At 37.4% G+C, this 18,455-nt stretch overlaps 1 protein-coding gene across 1 annotated transcript; it reads right to left on the minus strand.

Moving 5' to 3' along the window:
- Positions 1 to 2,520: 2,520 nt before the first annotated feature.
- On the minus strand, positions 2,521 to 16,568 carry LOC127653666 (heme-binding protein 1-like). Its single transcript, XM_052140434.1, has 4 exons — positions 16,366 to 16,568; positions 15,284 to 15,422; positions 8,809 to 8,989; positions 2,521 to 3,914 (listed from the first exon to the last, which is right to left on the minus strand). The coding sequence occupies exons 1-4, from the start codon at positions 16,441 to 16,443 to the stop codon at positions 3,737 to 3,739; spliced, it is 576 nt and encodes a 191-aa protein (XP_051996394.1). The 5' UTR covers positions 16,444 to 16,568; the 3' UTR covers positions 2,521 to 3,736.
- Between the last annotated feature and the right edge of the window lie 1,887 nt (positions 16,569 to 18,455).

Consider the following 18,455-nt stretch of genomic DNA (forward strand, 5'->3'; position numbering starts at 1 on the left):
TTCCTCTGATATTCATTGATCATGTATGAGATATTGATGTTACATTCATTTAAAAGAAACAATGCATCGGTCTGTTTGATTATTATTATAGAGATATTACAGGTTATTCTTGTTTTAAACAGTTGCACACGGTTGTCACATGACTTCACATTGCACGTTTAATCCAGTTATCTCCGTAATACAGAATGAAATCTTTATTTCTCCTTCACTGAACACAGAAACGGTGAAGATGAGACACAACTGTAGTTTATTGCATGTGCACAATGATCTGAGACGTCCGTGTCCATCAACACAAGTGAAACAAACAAAGTCTAAAATTCCCATCTGGAAAATATGACAATGTTTTATTGCCATCTTAAAAAAACAACAAAAAACTACAATTACGAGAAGTCAAAATTAAGAGAATAAAGTCAAAATTATGTGATTATTTTACGATTTTATTCTCAAAATATTACGACTTTAATCTCAAAATATTACGACTTTAATCTCAAAATATTGTGACTTTAATCTCGTAATTTTAACATTTCACAAAATATTATGACGTTAATCTCATAATATTACAACTTTATTCTCAAAATATTACGACTTTAATCTCAAAATATTACGACTTTAATCTCATAATGCTACGACTTTAATCTCAAAATATTACGACTTTAATCTCAAAATATTACGACTTTAATCTCATAATGCTATGACTTTAATCTCAAAATATTACGACTTTAATTTCAAAATATTATGACTTTATTCTCAAAATATTACGACTTTAAAGTCGTAATATTATGAGATTAAAGTCGTAATATTTTGAGAATAAAGTCATAATATTTTGAAATTAAAGTCGTAATATTTTGAGATTAAAGTCGTAGCATTATAAGATTAAAGTCGTAATATTATGAGATTAATCTTATAATGCTACGACTTTAATTTCAAAATATTACGACTTTAATCTCAAAATATTACGACTTTAATCTCACAATGCTACGACTTTAATTTCAAAATATTACGACTTTAATCTCAAAATATTACGACTTTAATCTCATAATGTTATGACTTTAATCTCACAATATTGTGACTTTAATCTCAAAATATTACGACTAATCTCAAAATATTGTGACTTTAATCTCGTAATTTTAACATTTCACAAAATATTATGACGTTAATCTCATAATATTACGACTTTATTCTCATAATATTACGACTAATCTCAAAATATTACGACTTTAATCTCATAATATTACGACTTTATTCTCATAATATTACGACTAATCTCAAAATATTACGACTTTAATCTCATAATGCTACGACTTTAATCTCATAATGCTATGACTTTAATCTCAAAATATTACGACTTTAATTTCAAAATATTACGACTAATCTCAAAATATTACGACTTTAATCTCATAATATTACGACTTTAATCTCACAATGCTACGACTTTAATTTCAAAATATTACGACTTTAATCTCAAAATATTACGACTTTAATCTCACAATGCTACGACTTTAATTTCAAAATATTAAGACTTTAATCTCAAAATATTATGACTTTAATCTCAAAATATTAAGACTTTAATCTCAAAATATTACGACTTTAATCTCAAAATGTTATGACTTTAATCTCATAATATTACGACTTTAATCTCAAAATATTACGACTTTAATCTCACAATGCTACGACTTTAATTTCAAAATATTAAGACTTTAATCTCAAAATATTATGACTTTAATCTCAAAATATTAAGACTTTAATCTCAAAATATTACGACTTTAATCTCAAAATGTTATGACTTTAATCTCATAATATTACGACTTTAATCTCATAATATTACGACTTTAATCTCAAAATATTATGACTTTAATCTCAAAATATGACTTTATTCTCAAAATGTTATGACTTTAATCTCATAATATTACAACTTTAATCTCAAAATATTACGACTTTAATCTCAAAATATTACGACTTTAATCTCATAATATTACGACTTTATTCTCAAAATATTACGACTTTAATCTAAAAAAATTATGACTTTAATCTCAGAATATTACGATTTTAATCTCAAAATATTATGACTTTAATCTCAAAATATTATGATTTTAATCTCAAAATATTATGACTAATCTAAAAATATTATGATTTTAATCTCAAAATATTATGACTTTAATCTCAAAATATTACGACTTTAATCTCATAATATTACGACTTTATTCTCAAAATATTACGACTTTAATCTCATAATATTACGACTTTAATCTAAAAAAATATGACTTTAATCTCAGAATATTACGACTTTAATCCCAAAATATTATGATTTTAATCTCAAAATATTATGACTTTAATCTAAAAATATTATGATTTTAATCTCATAATATTACGACTTTAATCTCAAAATATTATGACTTTAATCTAAAAATATTACGACTTTAATCTCATAATGCTACGACTTTAATCTCAAAATATTACGACTTTAATCTCAAAATATTACGACTTTAATCTCAATATATGCTTTAATCTCATAATGACTTTAATCTCAAAATATTACGACTTTAATCTCAAAATATTACGACTTTAATCTCATAATGCTACGACTTTAATTTCAAAATATTATGACTTTATTCTGAAAATATTACGACTTTAATCTCACAATGCTACGACTTTAATTTCAAAATATTACGACTTTAATCTCAAAATATTACGACTTTAATCTCATAATGCTATGACTTTAATCTCAAAATATTGTGACTTTAATCTCATAATATTACGACTTTAATCTCAAAATATTACGACTTTAATCTCACAATGCTACGACTTTAATTTCAAAATATTACAACTTTAATCTCAAAATATTACGACTTTAATCTCATAATGCTACGACTTTAATCTCAAAATATTACGTCTTTAATCTCAAAATATTAAGACTTTAATCTCAAAATATGACTTTAATCTCAAAATATTACGACTTTAATCTCATAATGCTATGACTTTAATCTCAAAATATTACGTCTTTAATCTCAAAATATTACGACTTTAATATCATAATGCTACGACTTTAATATCATAATGCTACGACTTTAATTTCAAAATATTACGACTTTAATCTCATAATATTACGACTTTAATCTCATAATGCTACGACTTTAATCTCAAAATATTACGACTTTAATTTCAAAATATTACGACTTTAATCTCATAATGCTACAACTTTAATCTCAAAATATTACGACTTTAATATCAAAATATTACGACTTTAATCTCATAATGCTACGACTTTAATCTCAAAATATTACGACTTTAATCTCATAATGCCAGGACTTAAATCTCGTAATTCTGACTTTATTCTCAAAATATTACGACTTTATTCTCAAAATATTATGACTTTAATCTTGTAGTTTTGAATTTATTCTCAAAATATTACGACTTTAATCTCATAATGCTACGACTTTAATCTCATAATATTACGACTTTAATCTCAAAATATAACGACTTTAATCTCATAATATTACGACTTTATTCTCAAAATATTATGACTTTAATCGCGTAGTTTTGACTTTATTCTCAAAATATTACAACATTATTCTCAAAATATTACGACTTTATTCTCGAAACTTTGACTTTATTCTTCTAACCGTAGATTTTTGTTTTATTTTGACATAGCACTAAAATGACGTCATAGTAAAAGAAATGAAAAGAAAAAAACTTTAAAATCAATAAATGAAATATTGTGTAGTCATGTGAGTGTGTCTCAGGGCTCCTCCTGCAGAAACCACACTTCATTGCGGCGTCCATAAGGTTTGATTGATGGGTCGTAGGTGCAGCAGAGATATTGTTTGCGCTGGAAGGGGGCGGAGTCTCCAAGTGTACAGGTGAGGCGGGACGCTTCTGCGCGGAACTCACTCTCACCTGCAAAACCACTGAACTTCCTGCAGAGGGAGACAAACACACGAAACACAATTATATTTGACAATGAGTGAGTTCACATCATACTAACATACTACTCATACTATTTTACCATTTCTATAGACTGCAGAAATAGTACAAATACTACTGCAAACACCACATAAAACCAGCAGACAGTTCACCAGTTACAGCCGTTCTGAACACGGACACTACGGGCACCACTCTGACCATACTGTCAACGTTCCATCACACTTTATTCAGTGGACTCTCAGATGGTTCCTTGCGAATATTCACCAAATATCAAAGCTTAATATACCAGCAGAAAAAATGGTTTGGACATGAAAAACTTGAAAAAGAGTTAGTCTGGGTAGACTGAAGGACTTCATCTACAGTTGAGTCTGACCGTCATTTATGTTCAAAACGGGAAACGTCTCTTCAAATAATTAGCACACAGAAGTGGAAAGTAACAAATTACAACTACTCTCGTCACAGTACTTGAGTACATTTGGAGTGGTGGTGGTGTAGTGGGTTAAAGCACATAACTGGTAATCAGAAGGTTGCTGGTTTGAACCCCGCAGTCACCACCATTGTGTGCTTGAGTAAGACACTTAACTCCAGGTTGCTCCGAGGGGATTGTCCCTGTAATAAGTGCTCTGTATAATACATTGGTAATCAGAAGGTTGCTGGTTTGATCCCCACAGTCATCACCATTGTGTTCTTGAGTAAGACACTTAACTCCAGGTTGCTCCGGGGGGATTGTCCCTGTAATAAGTGCACTGTATAATACATTGGTACTCAGGAGGTTGCTGGTTCGATCCCCACAGTCACCACCATTGTGTGCTTGAGTAAGACACTTAACTCCAGGTTGCTCCGGGGGGATTGTTCCTGTAATAAGTGCTCTGTATAATACATTGGTAATCAGAAGGTCACTGGTTTGATCCCCACAGTCACCATCATTGTGTGCTTGAGTAAGGCACTTAACTCCAGGTTGCTCCGGGGGGATTGTCCCTGTAATAAGTGCACTGTATAATACATTGGTACTCAGGAGGTTGCTGGTTTGATCCCCACAGTCACCACCATTGTGTGCTTGAGTAAGACACTTAACTCCAGGTTGCTCCGAGGGGATTGTTCCTGTAATAAGTGCTCTGTATAATACATTGGTACTCAGGAGGTTGCTGGTTTGATCCCCACAGTCACCACCATTGTGTCCTTGAGTAAGACACTTAACTCCAGGTTGCTCCGAGGGGATTGTTCCTGTAATAAGTGCTCTGTATAATACATTGGTACTCAGGAGGTTGCTGGTTTGATCCCCACAGTCACCACCATTGTGTCCTTGAGTAAGACACTTAACTCCAGGTTGCTCCGAGGGGATTGTCCCTGTAATAAGTGCTCTGTATAATACATTGGTAATCAGAAGGTCACTGGTTTGATCCCCACAGTCACCATCATTGTGTGCTTGAGTAAGGCACTTAACTCCAGGTTGCTCCGGGGGGATTGTCCCTGTAATAAGTGCTCTGTATAATACATTGGTAATCAGAAGGTCACTGGTTTGATCCCCACAGTCACCATCATTGTGTGCTTGAGTAAGGCACTTAACTCCAGGTTGCTCCGGGGGGATTGTCCCTGTAATAAGTGCACTGTATAATACATTGGTACTCAGAAGGTTGCTGGTTTGATCCCCACAGTCACCACCATTGTGTCCTTGAGTAAGACACTTAACTCCAGGTTGCTCCGGGGGGATTGTCCCTGTAATAAGTGCTCTGTAAGTCACTTTGGATAAAAGCATCTGCCAAATGCATAAATGTATAGCCATAGATTTAGAGATGTAGATGTATAGAGTAGATCATGGGTGCCCAATACGTCGATCGCAAAGGCATGGCTGGTAGATCGCACAAAATTTAAATGTACTTTCGTTAAATTTTAATAAAAATAAATATAATGTCTTTCCTTCTTTTAGTTTCTATCAGACTTGCACTTGACGAGTAAATATTGACCAGGCGAGGTTTTGTTTATTCAGTTGCCATGTCAACTAGGTTTGCGCATACGCGCCTTCCAAGGACTTCTGAGAACAGCGCGCGAAATTGCGACGCTACTTCCCGGATTAGGCAAAACTGAATGGAATCAGACAGTAGCTAATCCGGGCAGCAGCATCGCAATTTCGCGCGCTTTACTCGTCATCAGAATAAGGTAAATGCCCTGACTAATCTGTTGTGCTGTAGGTGTTTTGGGTTTAGTGTTAAAACTGAATGATATCAACATTGAACATTATTATATATTTGTTTATTAATTAAAAGATGAATTCCATGTAGGGATACATGCAGTAGTCCCAACAAGCATTTTCTTATTTTAAATGAAACTGTTTTTTAGTTGGTAGATCTGATTGAGTTGGTCATTTAAAAGTAGATCATCACACAAAAAAGGGTGGACACCCCTGCAGTAGATGTATAGTTGTTGATATAGAGTAGATGTATAGAGTAGATGTATAGTGTAGTGTAGATGTATAGAGGTAGATGTATAGATATAGGTGTAGTTGTATAGATGTAGATGTATAGTGTAGATGTAGATGTATAGATATAGATGTAGATGTATTGATATAGATGTATATATTATAGATGTATAGATGAAGATGTATAGTAGTAGATGTATAGATGTTGATGTATAGATGTAGATATATAGATATAGATGTAGAGTATAGGTGTAGATGTATAGATATAGATGTATAGAGTAGATGTATAGTGTATATGTATAGATGTAGATGTATAGTATAGATGTATATATATAGATGTGTAGATGTATAGATATGTATATGTATATGTATATATGTATATGTATAGTGTAGATGTGTAGATGTATAGATATAGTGTAGATGCATAGTGTAGATGTATAGATATAGATATAGGTGTTGATGTGTAGATGTATAGAGTAGATGTATAGTGTAGATGTGTAGATGTATAGATATGTATATGTATCAGTGTGACATCAGCGTAAGATCAGTGTGAGATCAGTGTGACATCAGTGTGAGATCAGTGTGAGATCAGTGTGACATCATTGTGACATCAGTGTGAGATTACTGTGAGATCAGTGTGACATCAGTGTGACATCAGTGTGAGATCTGTGTGAGATCAGTGTGACATCAGTGTGACATCAGTGTGAGATCTGTGTGACATCAGTGTGAGATCAGTGTGAGATCAGTGTGAGATCAGTGTGAGATCAGTGTGAGATCAGTGTGAGATCAGTGTGACATCAGTGTGAGATCAGTGTGACATCAGTGTGAGATCAGTGTGACATCAGTGTGAGATCAGTGTGACATCAGTGTGAGATCAGTGTGAGATCAGTGTGACATCAGTGTGAGATCAGTGTGAGATCAGTGTGAGATCAGTGTGACATCAGTGTGAGATCAGTGTGACATCAGTGTGAGATCTGTGTGAAATCAGCGTGACATCAGCGTGAGATCAGTGTGAGATCAGTGTGACATCAGTGTGACATCAGCATGACATCAGTGTGAGATCAGTGTGAGATCAGTGTGAGATCAGCGTGACATCAGTGTGAGATCAGTGTGAGATCAGTGTGACATCAGTGTGAGATCAGTGTGAGATCAGCGTGACATCAGTGTGACATCAGTGTGAGATCAGTGTGACATCAGTGTGACATCAGTGTGAGATCAGTGTGACATCAGTGTGAGATCAGTGTGACATCAGTGTGAGATCAGTGTGACATCAGTGTGAGATCAGTGTGAGATCAGTGTGACATCAGTGTGAGATCAGTGTGAGATCAGTGTTACATCAGTGTGACATCAGTGTGACATCAGTGTGACATCAGTGTGAGATCAGTGTGACATCAGTGTGAGATCAGTGTGACATCAGTGTGACATCAGTGTGAGATCAGTGTGACATCAGTGTGAGATCAGTGTGACATCAGTGTGAGATTACTGTGAGATCAGTGTGACATCAGTGTGACATCAGTGTGAGATCAGTGTGACATCAGTGTGAGATCAGTGTGAGATCTGTGTGAGATCAGTGTGACATCAGTGTGAGATCAGTGTGAGATCAGTGTGAGATCAGTGTGAGATCAGTGTGAGATTACTGTGAGATCAGTGTGACATCAGTGTGAGATCAGTGTGACATCAGTGTGAGATCTGTGTGAAATCAGCGTGACATCAGCGTGAGATCAGTGTGAGATCAGTGTGACATCAGTGTGACATCAGTGTGACATCAGCATGACATCAGTGTGAGATCAGTGTGAGATCAGCGTGACATCAGTGTGAGATCAGTGTGAGATCAGTGTGACATCAGTGTGAGATCAGTGTGAGATCAGTGTGAGATCAGCGTGACATCAGTGTGACATCAGTGTGACATCAGTGTGAGATCAGTGTGACATCAGTGTGAGATCAGTGTGACATCAGTGTGAGATCAGTGTGACATCAGTGTGAGATCAGTGTGAGATCAGTGTGAGATCAGTGTGAGATCAGTGTTACATCAGTGTGACATCAGTGTGACATCAGTGTGACATCAGTGTGAGATCAGTGTGACATCAGTGTGAGATCAGTGTGACATCAGTGTGACATCAGTGTGAGATCAGTGTGACATCAGTGTGACATCAGTGTGAGATCAGTGTGACATCAGTGTGAGATCAGTGTGACATCAGTGTGAGATCAGTGTGACATCAGTGTGAGATTACTGTGAGATCAGTGTGACATCAGTGTGACATCAGTGTGAGATCAGTGTGACATCAGTGTGACATCAGTGTGAGATCAGTGTGAGATCAGTGTGGCATGAGCAATTACAGATTGTGTTTAATTAAAGAAAAGTCTGATTGTAGAACAGTGATGTACACCGTTACTCGTGCAGAAAAACAGCTCGGCTTCAGCGTCTCAACATTGATGTGTTAATGTCAATAAAACTGTGTGTGTGTATGTACAGTGCATATACTGTGATTCCGGGACGTTCTTCAATCTTAATAGCGCTGTCGGATGGAGTGGGGGGGCTGATCTGGAAACTCATCGGGATTCGAAGTGCCGCAACCAGACGTCGGTTTAACGTCCCGTCGTCACGCGGAAACACAGTAAAGATGACGGGGATCGGCGTGTTCATCACCTCACCTGGAACACATGATCACATGACACAGTGAGTACAGAAATACTGGAGACGTACTGTAACGACAGCAGTGATGCACACCAGTAAGTCTCTTTATTTCTCTGCACTCTTCTCTCAGTTCAATCAGATCAGTGCAACAAATAATGTGAACATAAACATCTCTGAGTCTTCAGCTTCACAACAAAACACAAGTCTCAGTAAGACACGGCAGTCACTGGTCACTCGTGTCCTTCTCTCTCTCTCGTCCGGTGGTTGTGTGGATATGTCGCTCTCCCCATGTTCACTGGAATTAGAGACAGGTGTAAATGCCCTTCTCTCTCCGGATGGACGCACATACATTACACAATGATGGCAGATTCTCAGAGAACATTTAAGGTAACTCTTCATAATACCAGAGGTGGGGGACTCCAGTCACAAATGTAAGGACTAAATGAAGAAAATGACTTGAGTACCAGCGACTCCAGACTTGACTTGAATGTTTTTTATTATTATTATTTTCAATAACTAATTATAAACAGTAATTAAATGTGTTTTAAAAGATATTGCAACATCAATTTATTCATATGCAAAAACATAGTCGCGCCAGCACCACCGATCTGCATCTGCAGGTAATGCTGCGCTCGCAACATGCCAAAATGACAGAGGATTGCCCAGTTCCCAAAATCATCTCCTTTAGATATAAAGATTTCAAACTGGACCGTGTGAATAAAAAAAGTATGAAAATATGCAACGCAAAAATGTCCGATACAAACACCACAAGGAAAGTAAATCATTTCATTATCCAGAGAGATTAATGTGTAAAATGACTGCTCAAATGTTTGATGTTGTCAGTAAATTAAAATGATTCACGATTAATCTCATGTTTTGTAGCATGACAAGATTGAAATGACCCGACATTGCCTCTAAATATGTGTGTGCCTTTCCTAACCCTCCTCAACAGTCAACAATACACCAGAACCATGTGTTGGCATTATAAAAACATAACAGGCAGATTTACAGTCACAACACTTTATTTAAAACATGACAAGTCAAATATACAGAATGACTCTCATAGTGATTATGACTTCTATGACTAAATATATGATGGGAAATGATATGACTAAAGTTTCGATGGCATTTTCTTTTCATGTTACCTCTGTATAATGTCTAATAAAGTATTGTTTATAAGCGCAGCGCTGCTTTGTGTACAGGCGTTACCAGGATAACAGCTGTATTTCTGCAGCATAAGCGCCCCCTACTGTTAGAGAGTGAAATTGCATTTTCATTCAGTCCGTCTGATGTTTTTAGATCAATGTGAAAATCTGACTGCATTTTACACAACATAACAGGTGTTTTACATTTTAACCAGTTCATTCTAAAAATCTAAACAATTCGAATAATAACGTATCTAGAAGTATTCACAGTATTTTTTTAGTGCCCACGATAAAAATGCAATTTATTAATATATATATATATATATATATATATATATATATATATATATATATATATATATATTGTATAACACATAACTGTTATACAATTCATATAAAAAATAAATGTAAAGATATGAATATATGTTCATCTTTTCAGAGCACAAATACATATTTATTTAAAAAATGTACCTCTATTTATTTTAGTAATGTGGCTTGACTCGAGACCTGATGGTAAAGACTTGAGACTTGCTCCCACCACTGGATAATACAATCCCAGAATGCGCAAGCAAAATGGTGGACGAGCTATATATTATTTATAAATGAAATGCTTTCTTCTTGATTATTATTATTATTAAATATTCAGTTCTTGTAAATAGTTATGATATTGTTACAGCGACTTCATTAACAGTCACTCGCATATGGTATGACGATGATAAACTAACGAGTTCAATAAACCCAGATTTATCCTATAGAAAACCAAACTTTTTTCTCCTGGACGAACTAAAGCACCCTAAGTGAACAAAGCCAGCATTTATACTACATGCAGCATCATTTCTAAATGAGTTAGTTGAGGGTGAAGTTGCAGTGTTTAACCTTTAGTTTTAACCAATCATCAATGCTCTTCAAACCATTTCAGAGATATACGTGAACAGGAGAAATATCAACAAATGAACATTACGAAAGAACAAAAAACATGTCACTGCATTTCGTCAACATTTTTAGGTAAACTAAAAGAAGCCTGAATGTTCAGTGAGTATAAATTAGCCTTAACCTTTCGTTCTGACATTAGCATGAAGCTAAACTAATGTTAATATGCTGTGTTCTATGCAGTAATTAAAACTTTTATCACAAGTTATGCATTTGGATATATTTAGACATTAGCGATCTATTATTCATCAAAGTACACACTTGTTTTAGTTTTTCAACTGTTTAGAAGTGTCAGTTTTTGCATTAATTTCACATTATTCTTACAGTCAAACCTGATCACGGTGTTACAAAAAGAAAACATTACATAATAATTTTGTTACCAATCATTTATTTCAAACATGAAAATGTAAAAACTCAAAGGAAATTAATTATAATGTCAAGAAAATAAAGAGTAATAAACAGAAATGAACAGCAAGGATCTGTGAAAATTATTCTATAAAACATCCTCTCCAAGCTCCGGTGGTTGATTCCGTGCCGCAGTCAATTATGGCGGGAACCCCAGGCCCACACCTACCCACAACCGGTATATGAGCCAGTGCCCATGCCTGCCACATGTTCTGTGTATAGTTGGAATGGAACTGATTTTCACGCTGATAAGACGTCACTCGCTCGTTGAAGATCACGTCGGGGTCACCACTTTGTAAGGGGGGAAGGGGATAAGGTAAAGAAGGAATAGGGAAGCCACCCAACTGGCCCAAGGACGGAATCCAATGGCGTGGCTGAAGGTCTCCTGCAGGTTCTGTCTTATTGTGCACGTTCAGTATAAGTTATTTAATTCCAATTACATAAATATATTATTAATTTTAAGATCCTCATTTATTTTATCGGACTCCAATTATAAAAGTTTCTAAGGATATATTAATGCTCTAATCTTAGTTATTATTATTAAATTTGATTTAACATTGAATCATCGTATTTAACTCTATTTTCTATTGTGTTCGTTCATTCGGATTCCTGTCGCTTAGAGAGTCTCGTGCCGGCCGTGAACGCGGATCTCACGGTCACAAATATGCCAGTTTTGGTCATTAAAACAGTAATAAATACTAATTAGCTGGTTGCTCATGCTTGCCCTTTTATCTACAAGTACTTTCTTTAGTCCCCTTAGATAGTAAACACTTAATTAGAGTAACATTTCTACCCAGAGGTCATGACCACTACATTTACAACGATAGACCAATATACCCAAGTTAAATAGTTTTATATGATCATGCCATAGTTTCCTACATACACTTAGCTAGAAAATATTACAATAACCAGAGGTTTAGACTTCACCCTATCTAGGCTTGGTCAACACTAAACGGAAATTCCCTATCGAGCCTGTACACAGAGCTCTAAAGTCTCAGATGGTGCGCCCCATGCTCCACTCAAAACCGGCTTTAGTCCGCTGCTAACCTGGTCAAAGATTGACATGGACTTAACGTAATCTACTAAATACAGTAGTTTCAGAGTAAATCAGAATAAACTCAAATGTAACAATTTATTGACCAGGTAAAATAATAAATTCATCAATTCCAATTAGACATTGATAAGTCAAATTTAGACATTTTATCAAAACAAAAGAAATTCTAATTGCCATTACCTGATATAAACTACACACAATAAACTGTGTGGGATCGTCTGACTACAGAGAACAATGTGTCACATCTCCTTAAATACCCAAACCACAAACAAAGGGAATTTTGGGAGTGGTTAGGTTTGGAAGTCCTGGGGACATACCTCATTATCATACAGGCATACAGAATGGGGACAGACCTCCAGAATTATACAGCATTTGGCAAAGACCTTATAACTTTGTTGCCAATAGAAAGAGACCATATACCGGTCGCACTGAGACATTTTAAATAATACTAAACATTATGCCTAGTCACATTTTTTGTATACATCAGTCATGATATTTTGATGCATGTGGACCTTAGGTGAGTTTGAAGTGATTCTGAGCTGAAGGGGAAGAAGGAGTAGAGGGGGGCAGATGTTTGTGCGTTTTAGGAGAATAGGCCTAAATTGGCCTGAGGTGAGATAGAGGTCAGATGTGAGATTTGTGTTTTATTGTCCTTGCTCAGTAGGATGTGTTGACTCGTGTTGACTTATTATGACTTGGTTCTCGCAGAGTTCTTTGACTTTTACAACATCTTGATGTCAGCCTTTCAGTTAACGAGCCAGTGCCCATGCCTGCCATGGTATATGGACCAGTGCCCATGCCTGCCATGGTATATGGACCAGTGCCCATGCCTGCCACAGTTAACGAGCCAGTGCCCATGCCTGCCACGGTATATGGACCAGTGTCCATGCCTGCCACGGTATATGGACCAGTGCCCATGCCTGCCACGGTTAATGGACCAGTGCCCATGCCTGCCATGGTATATTGACCAGTGTCCATGCCTGCCACGGTTAACGAGCCAGTGCCCATGCCTGCCATGGACCAGTGTCCATGCTTGCCACGGTTAATGAGCCAGTGCCCATGCCTGCCACGGTATATGGACCAGTGTCCATGCCTGCCATGGTATATGGACCAGTATCCATGCCTGCCATGGTTAACGAGCCAGTGCCCATGCCTGCCAAGGTTAATGAGCTAGTGCCCATGCCTGCCTTGGTTAACGACCCAGAGCCAATGCCTGTGGCCTCGACTGTCCCAGAGCCAATGGCTGTGGCCTCGACCATCCCAGAGCCTGTGGCCTCGTCTGTCCCTGTAACCACACTCCCGGCTGTATGGAAGAGGAGGAGAAGGAAAAGGATAGCTTCTCTCCAGTCTCTGCCCATATTCACAACCGCAGAGGTCGATCCCCAGTCTTTGCCTTTACTCTCTACCCCGGGAGTTGCTTCCTAGCCTTCCACGGCTCTCAGCACCAACCCTTCCATGGCTCTCAGCCCTAAGCCTTACACAGCTCCGCCTCCCACGGCTCTCAGCCCCGAGCCTCTCCCGGCTCTGCCCCCCAAGGCTCCGCCGGCCTTTGTCGAGCCTCTCTGAGCTCTGCCTGCCTTTGCCGAGCCTCTCCTGGCTCCGCCTGCCTTCAGCAACTCTTCCTAGGCTCCGCCCTTTGTGTCTTCTACTACTCTGCCCTCAATCCCTGGATCTCCTCCTCCTACGGATCAGCCCATTCCACCACGCCCTCCACTACCTGTGTCTCAAAACCCCAATCCTCCTGTGGCTCTGCCAGCTCCTCCTCCGGTTCCTCCCCTTGAGACCCAAATCCTCCATCCTCCTGTGGCTCCTTCTCCGGACCCATCTCCGGCTCCACCATCAAGACCTCAAGTCGTTGTCCTGTGGCCGCCACCCAGGCCTCCTGACCACCCCCTCCACCCATCTTTGGGTGTGCCAGGAGTCGCCCATAAAGGGGGGCCTGATGTCACAGTTATTTACTGTTCTGTTCTGTGGACTCTTATTTTGATATGGTATTTGTGTCATCCTCAGTTTACTCTGGACTACACTTACCATAATTCATCAGTTCCATCTGTTCCTCATCTTTCTCACCTGTCCTGCATTCCCTCGTTAGCACTGTTACCCTCCTGTTTTGTTCATTCAATGTCAGTTCATGAAGTGTTATGTTTAATGGTTATGTTGTGATGTTTAGCCCTATTGTTTGTTCCACTGCAGCGAGTTTCCTTGATTAATTCCAGGGCTGATATTTATTTCTACTCCAGCGAGTTTCCTTGATTGATTACCTGTATTTGTTCCACTCCAGCGTCTATATTAAAATATTGGAAGTTGTTCCTGTGTCTCCTCTCTTTCACTCCTTGAACCAGCATTACAGCATTTGACAAATAATAAAAAGCCATTTTTGTCTTTCTCATTCATTTTCAATGGTCGGGCAGTTTTGACCGCAAAACATTAAAGGTGTCTCTTTTTTTTTTTTTTTTAAACCACTTAGACTTATCCAGTTTTTTGTGAGTGTTCAGATGGCAAATGGAGGAAAACTCACCAAGTATTGTACTTCTCAGATAAAGGAAACCATTTTGTTGCATCGGGGAATGTAATTTCGGTAAATGACTGAACAGTTTAGGAAGGTTAAAAGTAGCCATTTATGCCTACTAAATAACACTAGTTGCAGTAGCTTCCAATGAAAATGAATGCTAACAGACTGAGAAATTCAGCATCATCGTTGATTTAGTTCTGCAGCTCACTGGCTTCTGACACACTGATTGGCTGATTGCATGTATGCAGCACTCTGATTGGCTCACCTTGTTCATTACTGCCACTCATGTACATGAGAAGCTTCCGCATCAGTTCACCTGATGCCTGATCGAAGCTCCGCCCCTCCAGACTGACTGACACATGCTTAGCGGCATCATAGCGACGCACCTCATAACAGACACCATCCTGAGAGAGAGAGAGAGAGAGAGAGAGAGATCAGTTGTGTGATCAGTATGAGTCAGTTCATCAGGACACATTGTGTTCCAGCAGAATAAACGCCTTCAGCCACATAAACACACACATGAAGAGTACACAACAGTAAACACACTCCATCCCATAATCAGCAGTTCTGTTCTGTAATAAACAGCTCACTAGTCTAATAATCAGTGTGTGTGTGAGGTGTAATAACAGTCTGTGTGTCAGAGTTTGACTGTAATTAATGCGGCTATGCTAATATTAGCTCATGTGTTAAATTATTCACATTTGACGTGTGTAACCCTGTATCTCTCACACACACACTTAAATGAGTTCATAATGCGTGTCTGTTGTGTGCGACCTGTGTGTATGTGTGTTGAGTGACAGGTTTAATTGTGTGTGTGTTTTAATGGCTCAGATCTCATGACCGTATGTGATTTCAGCTGAGATTTATCTTCAAATATACATGTGCTTATTTATGAAGCTTTACATGCAAACAGATGAATTTCATGAAGAATATCACAACGCAATCAAAAGAATCATTTTGCACTGACATTATTTTCATCACAATAAATAAAATTTTCCTCTCAAATTCTTACTGTAATGCACAAATCTAAATCTGTAATGAAAACTGTCCTGTTTAATAAAATCAGCTTAAACACAAGCATGATGTACATTTACAATGGTATTTACACATGCATTTTACTATATAAATAATATTTCATTTGAACTTAATTGTCATGAAATTGATCACAATGCATAAAGAATCTTGTAAAAATTAAATGCAAAACAAAACATAAACATTTTCTCTAACTTCATGATCACTGTTATGAAGAGTACAAAGACTGCAGTTCAATAATAAATAAGAAATGCAGTTGTGACACAATAACCGTGTGTGTGTGTGTGTGTGTGTGTGTGTGTGTGTGTGTCTTACCTTGGTCTCAGTGCTCAGTAGTTTATACTCAGTTTCTTCAGTGGCTCCGAACAACCAGTTTTTAATCATTCCAAACATGATGAATGAAAGAATGCAGCCGCTGCTCCGTCAGGTGTGTGTGTGTGTGTGTGTGTGTGTGTGTGTGTGTGTGTGTGTTTGAGTGTGTGAGTGAGTGTGTGTGTGTGTGTGCGTGTGAGTGTGTCTCCTCCTCCTGCATGAGTGTCTAGCGTGATTCCTATTCAGTCTCTTATCATAATAAACACTCAAACACTGATGTTACACACACACACACACACACACACACAACTATAAATAGAGGCGTACGGTTGAGTTTAAACCCTGCAGATAAAACATGTCACATCCAATCACAATAAATACACAGAGACCATTTTTCTCCTCAAATTCTTTTAAAGGAATAGTTCAAATATATAATTCAAATAATCTGTTATTCAGATTCAGCTGGAGGAGCCAATCATCTTCTTGCAGGCAAACATTTATGATGACTATGAAAGGAATCAGTACAAATTCAGCTTTGTTGTGGCATAATGTTTATTACCAATGTTAATTATATTGCTAATGAAGGGTTTATTTAAAAAAAAAAAAAGAATGAAAAAAAAATCTGGGTTACAGTGAGGCACGTACGATGGATGTGAATGGGGCCAATCCGTAAATGTTAAAACACATCATGATTTTCTTCACTGATAAAATTGAAATAATCAGAAATAAAATTGGAAATTGGAAAAGAAACTTCAATCCTTTGCTGTCATCGAACTGGAAGAGCTAAACAAACTGATCAAAATCAACATGTTTGTTAGATCCAATACCAACTAAGCTCTTAAAAGAGGTATCCCCTGTAATCTCAGAACCTCTTCTTAATATCATTAACTCCTCGCTATGCTTAGGACATGTCCCAAGAAACTTTAAAATGGCAATTATCAAACCTATTATTAAGAAGCCACAACTTGATCCTGGAGAACTTGATAATTATAGGCCGATTTCAAATCTCCCGTTTACATCAAAAATACTAGAAAAGGTAGTGTCCTCCCAAATATGTTAATTTCTACAGAGAAATAGTATATATGAAGAATTTCAGTCAGGATTTAGGCCTCATCACAGTACAGAGACTGCACTTATCAGAGTTACAAATGCTTTTAGATCTTAGTGCTGCATTCGACACGATAGATCACGACATTCTCTTGAATAGGCTGGAGAATTATCTTGCATTTGTGGAGTTGCATTAGCATGGTTTAGGTCATATTTAGCAGACTGCTACCACTTTGTGTAAACAAGTATGGAGTGCCACAGGGATCAGTTTTAGGGCCTCTGATTTTCTCCTTGTATATGCTTCCCCTGGGAGATATCATCAGGATCCGTGAGATAAAGCGCTTGCGTCGCAGGAGCACTCGGGTAAATTCAGCTATTCATCAACACCTGATGTGAAGCAATCTTTTATAGTTAAATATATAGTGCTTAAATATTGTTGTTTTTCACACACAAAGTGATCGATTCGATTTAGAAGACATTAATGTCACCATTGGCGATAGAATGGATTACTCTTATGGTGACTATCCATGCTTTTTGGACCTACAGATATCTAATCACCATCCTCTCCCATTCTAAGGACCTGCTGGGCTTGGATCTTTTTCTATAAATCTTCAAATGTGTTTTGCAGAAGAAAGAAAGTCATTCACATCTCAGATGGCATGAGGGTGAGTAAATTATCAGAGAATTTGAACTTTTTGTTGAAATATCCCATTAAGTCTAGACTAAAGACTCATCTTTTCAGCTAGGCATACACCTAAATTATCTATCAGACATCTGTGATCTTTGAGAAAAGGCCAATGAAAATTGGCGAGTGGAATTTGCATGCCACTCCCCCAGACATACGGGTATATAAGGAGCTGGAATGCAAACACTCATTCGGTCATTCAGCCGAGATTCAGCGGGTAGTTCGGTGTTGTGGCAGGAGGGACACAATGTCTTGTTCCCTCCATCAGGGAACAGAGGTTACGTCAGTATCCAAGACGTTCCCCTTCTGCCCCGCAGGGGGCGGCACGTCCAGGGCGTGATATGCCATAGCGATGGCATCA

This window comes from Xyrauchen texanus, chromosome 2, assembly GCF_025860055.1.
Source record: "Xyrauchen texanus isolate HMW12.3.18 chromosome 2, RBS_HiC_50CHRs, whole genome shotgun sequence".
NCBI lineage: Eukaryota > Metazoa > Chordata > Actinopteri > Cypriniformes > Catostomidae > Xyrauchen > Xyrauchen texanus.

Bases quoted from the DNA above. Each gene is read 5' to 3' on its own strand.
- LOC127653666 (XM_052140434.1), bottom strand. From the start codon at position 16,443: ATGTTTGGAATGATTAAAAACTGGTTGTTCGGAGCCACTGAAGAAACT. The intron at 15,423-16,365 runs GTAAGACACACA...TCTCTCTCTCAG, and splicing joins TACTGAGCACTGAGACCAAG to GATGGTGTCTGTTATGAGGT. The intron at 3,915-8,808 runs GTACATACACAC...CTCCCTCTGCAG, and splicing joins GGAATCACAGTATATGCACT to GAAGTTCAGTGGTTTTGCAG.